The sequence below is a fragment of the Oculina patagonica genome, unplaced genomic scaffold (genome assembly GCF_052425735.1).
Source record: "Oculina patagonica isolate OP01 unplaced genomic scaffold, crgOcupat unplaced878, whole genome shotgun sequence".
Lineage (NCBI taxonomy): Eukaryota > Metazoa > Cnidaria > Anthozoa > Scleractinia > Oculinidae > Oculina > Oculina patagonica.
This window is the reverse complement of record NW_027558776.1, coordinates 1-8,306: the sequence shown is the minus strand read 5'-3', so window position 1 is coordinate 8,306 and position 8,306 is coordinate 1. Positions and strand designations below refer to the sequence as shown.

The 8,306-nt window shown below is 39.1% G+C and overlaps 1 protein-coding gene across 1 annotated transcript; it reads right to left on the bottom strand.

Moving 5' to 3' along the window:
• Window positions 1-355: 355 nt before the first annotated feature.
• On the bottom strand, window positions 356-7,648 carry LOC144641360 (soluble guanylate cyclase 88E-like). Its single transcript, XM_078500374.1, has 9 exons — window positions 6,823-7,648; window positions 5,860-6,110; window positions 5,139-5,268; window positions 4,091-4,237; window positions 2,977-3,123; window positions 2,281-2,440; window positions 1,818-1,927; window positions 1,318-1,407; window positions 356-964 (listed from the first exon to the last, which is right to left on the bottom strand). The coding sequence occupies exons 1-9, from the start codon at window positions 7,615-7,617 to the stop codon at window positions 908-910; spliced, it is 1,887 nt and encodes a 628-aa protein (XP_078356500.1). The 5' UTR covers window positions 7,618-7,648; the 3' UTR covers window positions 356-907.
• Between the last annotated feature and the right edge of the window lie 658 nt (window positions 7,649-8,306).

Genomic DNA, 8,306 nt, shown 5'->3' with positions numbered 1-8,306 from the left:
TGCGATCTTTACACATTCCGAGCTCACGCGGAACACTCCAAGTAAGACAAAATCCACTAATTACACCCCTAGGCTATACGAGGAGCATCCGCGTCTCTTTCACATGGAAGTCTCCCTGGGCAAAGTGCATGTATTCAAAACTAACCCTTACTCAAAGTAACGACCTCCACTACTTATGAAGCAAGCTTAGTTAGATGTTGTTGATTCTTTGTAAAGGGTGCTATACATATTGACACACAAAAAACGATAGGCTGCTGAATAATTAATAATTAATCTCAGGGAAATTTTCTTCGACATCATTGCGCCCCCCCCCCCCCATTTCATTCCCCCAACCAACCCCCCGTTCCCATTTTTTTTTACAGGTATATACACTCAAGGTGTCTCTAGCATATTTACAACAAATTTGAATAGATAGTTCATGAATGCGAGGAATCTTTATCATCTTAAAAAGGGTACCTCGTTATTGTTTTAATTTCTTTCTTCATTAGTGTGATATTAGTTTGTTTGTGTATGTGCTTGTGTTTTTTATCAAAAAAAGTACAAAGATGTAAGTAAACTGGAAAAGTGAAGTGTGAAAATAGTTACACGTCTCATCTATTATTGCCTGATTTTTATATCTAATGGTACTTGTTTTGGACGTTTTGACGGCATATCAGGCGAGTATGTTCTAGCCATGGCTCGATTATATTTTGCCGAGGCCGGCACATTTGAACCAAAATACTCACGGCGTGAGTGGACGAGCCTGATATGTCACCGAAGCATACAAAAGGGTGCAAATTAGTGACTTGAAATATCACAGGAAATCAGGAAAGTGAAAAAGGCTTCTGCTGCTGATTGGCTAATACTTAATTGGTTACGGTAAGCGAGTCTGCTCGCAGGCCAGCAACATAGAAAAGTAGTAGGTATTTTATTTTGAGGACTTCTTTTTTCCAGTCATCCAGTAAGTTCGCGTCTTTCCTTTACCCTTTAGAGAAGAACAAAGACAATAAAAAAAATTATTATTGTCAACGAATGATAACAAAACAAGCGACTGAAAAGGAGCAGTGTACAAAATCAACTGCTCGAGGTAGTAGTAGAAAATCTGGGTAGGGAGTAGAAATCTGAACACAAAACAGGCGATGAAATATGGTCTAAATCAACAGTCAAATTCCTTAATAACATCGCCTTAGGAAAAAACAGAGCTACATTGACTGTATCTCTGCAAAATGCATTATCAGCAGTACAAACTACTTTAGTTCTTTTAACGACTTACTATAAAAAGTTGGTACGCAAACTTGGACAAAACAATTACAAAAAATGAAATTATTTTATAGCTACCTTCAGTTCCACCAAGCCTCGAAATTCAGTTCGAAATTCTGTATTTTCCAAGCATTTTTTGGTTGCTTCGCTGATATGAACTCTCATTGGCTGAAAGGTAAAAAAACAACATCAACGAACGAGATTATAATTACAGAATAGTAAGGTGAACATTTTCTTCGTGTTGACTGGCACCGGTCTACGCCTGACTCCGATTTGTGTAGGATAAATTGACAAGGAGCGTTGTTACTACCACCAGGATAGGATGCTAGTCCATCGCAAGTATACCCCCAGAGTAATATAATGCAAAGTTTCCCTTACACTTCCAGCATTGTTTTATACTCCTGGGGGGACGTCTTGTCAATTGCTCAACACAAGGACATTGGCTAGCATAGCCGAACTCCAGACGTATCCTGTCCGTATGTTGCCTCTGAATAGCGTTAAACAAGAAGTTTCCCTAAGCATAGCCAATACAAACTGGCATCATAAACGGATAATACAGAGACTTTCGTGCAGCTTACCAAGGCAGTAGTTCTAAGTCGTGAAGCAATGTTCACCGTGTCTCCAAACAGGCAGTACTGGGGTGTCTTTTCACCAACTAAACCCGCTGCCACGGAGCCAGAATGCATACCTGTTAAGGAATACGTGGAAAAACTCAAAGTTAAAATTTCATTGTCGTTTAAGCGTCTTGCTATTTGAGTCGTTGCACCAGATTTCGAATTGGCGCCTAAACCAATTAGAAGCAAGCTACCGGTTTAACCCTAGGTATATCATTGGCTATCGAAATCAATTACGAGAGAACCGTTTTTCTCGATTAAACGTCCCCGTCTTTTAGACATGGCCCGGCCTGGTGGACCGGGCCTTGGACCTGGTGGACCGGTTTGACTTCTGTTATTTGTTTTGGGCCGACATTTATTAAACAAGGGTGTTTGCATTACTTTTGACAGCGATATATCTAGCCAACTGAATAATGTCATAGCTTACCAATACTCACTGTCATTGGCTTCTTAGTTGCAGGGTTCTTTAGGAGTTTAACAGCTTCCAACATGTCCAGTGCCATCGCAGAGATCGGTTCAGCATGACGCGCCTTCTTCACTGGAGCACCGCTGACCGTCATGTACATTGCGTCCCCTAATGTTTCAAACTGTAGCACACAATCGTTATTAATTATTTCCATTTTTTGTAGAAATAAATTTCATGTAACCCATTTTGCGACAATCTTAAATCATTTTAAACTTGTCCTATTTTATTTTCGTCACAATTTTAAGTGGCATTTCAAATTTGTCGAACATTTTTAGTGTGCCAATGATTGCTTGCCTCTTTCACGATAAACTTCAAAATGCCTATAATTTACTGTGAACGTTTCTACGACACAGTCACTCCCTCACCTCACAAATCCAGTTCACACATCGCCAGATTCACTTACAGTTGAATCCCGAGAACTCGAATTCTCGAGAACCCGAAACCCGAAACCCTTGACAACCCTTCCGACAAATCGCCAGATTCACTTACATGCAGTTGAATCCCGATAACTCGAACCCTCGACAACTCGATAACTCGAACTTTTTTCGATTGCTCTTGAAGGTTCGAGTAATCGGGATTTAACTATATTCACACATTATTTGACTCAAGTTTTTCATTGATACGTTAATAAAATTATTATTATATTTATATCATTACCTTATAAACATCATGCAGCTCAGTCAATTTGTCGAATGCAATGAACATATTATTGACAAGGTTAACAACTTCCATGGCGTCCACTTGAGAACAAACTGTGACAAAGCTATCCAAGTAGCTGAACATGACTGTGACGTTCTCGAAGCACTGAAATAAGAATGTTTGTTATGGCTAATTAGGCTACGTTTACACAGGACCGGACCGGACCGGATCGGCTTCTGTTTACATGGAACCGTTTGTAACCGATCCAGGTGTTTACATGTGACCGTTCTGGAACCAGTTGTTTACATGGGGCCGTTCTGGAAACGGTCCGGAACGGATCCAAAACTGGACCGGCAAAACAGCAGGTCCAGTTTTGGAGCCGTTCCGGACCGGTTCCAGAACGGTCCCGATCCCATTTTTCGGACCGGATCCGTTTGGAACAGGTCCCGTGTAAACATAGCCTTTTTATGTGACTGACTTGATATCTTTAACATATTCGATGACAATGCGGTAAACGAAAAAGACACAGATCGGTTCTTTAGATGAATTTACGATAAAAGGCTATATTAAGGTTTGATTGTTCGCTTGACTAATAATAAAAAATTCAACTGAACTACTGTTGGTATTTTTAAATCTATCGTTAAAACATATATATCTTTAAAAGTATTTTCGATATGAAAGTGAATATATGAAATTTCTTATATTTGAACTGAAGGAGAAAGATTTAACTTGAGCAGTTGCAAAAAGAAAGCCTGACCTGACTTTCTAATGGTAGACTTCTGGTCTTTATTTATTAACGGTCAAGCCTTTTCTTACGAACACCTTCATAATACGGAGACCCTACATAATGGGCAGTTCGCTTATTCGCAGAGAAATTACAATTCAAATAAATTCTTCCTCCATCCGTTATGTAAATCTTCCATAACAAGAACACTCAAAATTCTGCCACTTTTTTACAAAGGAAGAATTTATTTGAATTCTAATTTCTCTGCGAATAAGCGGTAGGGTAGCGGGGAAGTCACTTTACGAAACAGAACAGAGGAAAATAACAGGGAGGCAGAATAAAATCGAGGTGCTTAAAAGCCGCATTTAATGTGATAGAACGTTGCTGCTTCCAACTCAACAAATATACCTCACACGTTTCCACTGCTTTCCCTCCAAGTTTCAATCTGTCGGCGATAGCTTTTGGCATCATTCTGTAAAGCAACTCTTCGCTTCGTTTCCTCTCCAGCGCCAATTTTTCCATGTTCTCTTCTAAAGCCTTTCCTTTGTCAAATTCCTAATTTGGTGACAAAGTGGTTTTGTTACATGGATGCCGTAAATGCCCAGTTCACACTATGGGACGTGCCTGCAGTATCATTGCAGCTATATTCAACTTTGTATACAGCTATTTCAATTGACGTTGTCAGATCAGATCAAAGCTTAAAGCTAAAAGACAAGACCGAGTGGTGGTCTGGGTATTCACTGAAACTTTGCACATTGGTCTATAGGAAATGTACAAGTTTGTATTTTTGCACGTGAAGAATTCATGAATTTGTTTCCCTTTCAGGAAGCCTTTTCTGTAGCTTTCTTTCACTGTCAAGTAGCTTTGAGTTTTGAAAAGTCTTCTAAACTTTAGTGTGGCTAAAAGTACCTTGTTGTCACATGTACGCAGAGAAAGAAAACGTGCAAATTGCCCCTTTTGCCATGTCATTACATCTTTTAGCATTCAGAGCACGTGCAGTTGCTCTCTTCTTCGACCCATACTACCTATCTTTTTTGTCTTTAAGCATGGGAAAGACAACGTTAATTAAAATAGCTGTATATTTTGTAAGTAACTTAAATAAGATGCAATATGTTGCTATACAAGGAATATATGGAAGTAACATCAGTGGTAAACGCAATGTAACGTTAAGTAACAGTAAAAAACAATTGTCAGTGTAAAAAGTTAAACAATATACATGACAAATTTAAATGACGTGCAGAAAACAAATAAAAATATGTATTATTAAAAAAATGAAAAAAAAAAAAACTTTGGCAAATATTGGACTTGTTTTTGAGCTACCATGATTCCCTGCAGACGCCTCTTTCTGTTTAAGTTAAGGATAATTGCCTTGGTTGTCTGACAGCATTACACACATAAATGGACTACAAAAACTCAATAGCTTTGTGTAGCTTGTGTACAACTCTTCGAGACTTACGTGGTCTCTGGCCATCTCTAATTGGGGCAGCGGTTTTATTCCAGAGAGCGCCATCTCATGTGACGTATCATGCAGACCCAAGTCGTTCATGTACAGGCCAATGCGAATCATTTCTTCAACTCCTCCTATTCTGTTTATAACAAAGTAAAAGAATCTCACGACATATGATTTTTTAAACTAAAATAAAAGTACAAATAATAAACAGGATGTAAACAGTTAATGAATGGGCGAGAAACGCCGCTTTGTAGGTGTCCTTGCCAATCCATCCTAATTGTGAGCTCTAAAGTTACAATATTCATTTCCTTACTACATTAAGGTCAAGGATGATTTCTCAACATTGCAGACCATGTTTTCATATAATCGAACTAGGATCACCTAACCTTGATTTTGTTTGGTCCAAGATAATCAGGTTAAGCAAAATGCATTGCGGCTTGTTCTTATCTTGTCTTGTCTTGACTATCAACACTCCATTTGGCTTCCTAGCTTTTTTTTTTCTTTCTTTTTGTTTGTTTGTTCGTTTGTTTTTGTTTGTTTGTTTGTTTGTTTGTTTGTTTTTCTTGGGGAGGGGGGAGTGGGTAGTGAGTTCTAGTGGGTGTATCTCTTGACCTAGAGTGATCCCGAAGTCCCAATAGTTTTAAATCTATTGCGCTAGGGGATGGAATACGGACATTTTAGTCGATAGTTTGATGATATAAAAACTAAGGATAAAGTATCAACTTACAGTGGTGAACAAATGTACAGCATCTTGTTCCATGAACCAATGTACTTCATCATGCCCTTGAGATGGAGTTTAGGTTTACTGGCCATCGTAGACTCGTGGTAGTTATCATTATCAGTGGAGAGAAAAAGAGGGCACTCACCATTGCCTTTTAAGTTGAAAGACGACTGGTGCAGCATAAAATTCGCCATTGTCGGACGACGAAGTGTTGGAATCGAGCAGACCAACTCAAAGATCACGTGTCTGGTCTTAAACTAAAGGTAAAATGAAAGCATAAAATTAGTTTAATGGAGGTATTTTGTCCAAGTGGTTTAGGGCGCAGGTGCTGAATCCGGAGATGCATTTCGAGTATTAGCCCTTCACCTTACAACTAGTTGAGTTTGTTCTCGGTGCTTCCGAGTTTAACTCTTCGATCTCGCTTTGTAAATAGCCAACTGGTATGTCTCCTGTCAAATGGATTTTTAACCAAGTTATGTTTATTTGAAATAGTTTTTCTTTGTTGAGCGACATGCCAGGAAACTAACTATCCCGAAGTTATCACATTAACTATGTTTTACAATGCTTTGTTTAATTTGTTTTGGACTTAACAGGAGCAACAATATTGACACTGCAGTTAAAGTCAGGTAAGCCGGCATGATTTTGATGCTAATTGTAAGTTAGCTCTGGTTCCCTTGCCCCTTTAACTTAAAACATATTCAACAAGTACTTGTGCATACATTTCTAGAAAACTTCATAGTTAAGATTTTATCGATTAAAAGGGCATAAAAAGGAACGTGATAAAAAAATCAAGTGCAAGATCTTTTTTGGACAAATGTCGTAGAAATCGAGCGGATGCCTTTTTGCGTTAATTTATAGTTAGAATCCTTTCGTAAGACGTTGTGATCTTTTGAACAATTCGATTCCCAAGTATAACTGTATAAAACAATGGAATACATTCTTAAATTTTTAAAAAATAAAAACTCTTACTGTTTCCCAAGTGAACTCGGCTTTTGGTCTCCGCATTGTAAACAACTCTCTAACGTCATTACCGATGATACGATTTCCCAAGGTGGATATGATTCCGTGCCCCGCCATATTGACCGTCATGTCGTTGGATATGGCAAAACTAAAAGGAAATATGTTGAAAAATACATCAACACTAACACCGCGTTTGCCTTGTATGGATAACGAGTCTGGCCCAGGAGGTCTGTGCGCGACGTTGTTGAAATTGAGGCGATACACCACGTGAGTAGAGGTGTTAGTAACCTCGTTGCTGAGAATTTTGATGTCCACTTCTAAGTTGTAAAAAGAAGACGCAATCTCTTTAACTTGTCCAATTACGTAGTACATGAAGCCCATTCGTTTTGAATTATAGTGCAGAGTCAGACCTGCACTTGTTTCCTCTTCACAGAAAAAGCTTGGTGATGACATCTTTGGATAACCAAAGCGCATGTGCTCGTGTAGGCTGTCAATTCCGACTAAGAAATCCCGGAGATGCCTTCCACTTACACGGATAATACGATCGTAACCGTAATGAGTGAAGAATTTAACAAAACCACTTCCAAAAAACTGCATGAAGTCATCACTGACCATGTCAGTCTCTTCTCCAAGAACTTTCTCTGCGGCATCAGCGAATTTCTTCATGAAGCTCTCACTGTATCGCTTATGTGTGATAAACATATGATCACTTATTCCAGCGCATTCTCTGATCTCTTCCCATTTCGCCTCGCCGTATTTTTCAGTCATGTAAAACTGAACACTCTCCAGTAGCATTCCATACATCTTGGATCTATAGGCTCTCAGTTTCAACACAAAACCTGAAAGAGACAAGGGTAAAATTTTGACACTAGTTAAAGCAGATACTAGTTAAAGCAGATTCTGTAACTTGAGATGTATCCTTCTTTAGCAGAATTTCTTGACTTTTGTGTTTTGGTCGCAGCCAAAACTCATGCACTAGAAAATACCTGATTATTCCTATTCATAGCGAAATAATTACATTGTGAACTCTAACTGATATAATAGATGTCAGTCAAGTATTTCATTAACTATTTTATTAATTAAAAGTGTCTGTAAAATTGACTTTCGTTGACATTTTTGATATCATGTCTTCTTCTCGAAACACCGGAAAGCACGTTTTGTGCTTTCCGGTTTTGTGCTTTCCTCCCATCAAAATGCCGGCTTTTGCTTGTGCTTTATGATGGGGAGCAGGGATGGCGCAGTGGTGAGAGCGCTCGCCTCCCACCAATGTGGCCCGGGTTCGATTCCCGGACCCGGCGTCATATGTGGGTTGAGTTTGTTGTTGGTTCTCGTCCTTGCTCCGAGGGTTTTTCTCCGGGTTCTCCGGTTTTCCTCCCTCCACAAAAACCAACACCTCTAAATTCCAATTCGATCGGGAATCCGAGGGCCACAGGTTTGTCAGTCGAAAGACTGTTATGTGCAACCCTCGTTAAACAAAGTTGATTTATTTTGAT

Coding starts and splice junctions, on each gene's coding strand:
- LOC144641360 (XM_078500374.1), bottom strand. CDS start 7,617: ATGTATGGAATGCTACTGGAGAGTGTTCAGTTTTACATGACTGAAAAA. Junction 4,238..5,138: donor TAGAGATGGCCAGAGACCAC/GTAAGTCTCGAA, acceptor TCACCAAATTAG/GAATTTGACAAAGGAAAGGC. Junction 1,928..2,280: donor GCCAATGACAGTGAGTATTG/GTAAGCTATGAC, acceptor ATTCCTTAACAG/GTATGCATTCTGGCTCCGTG.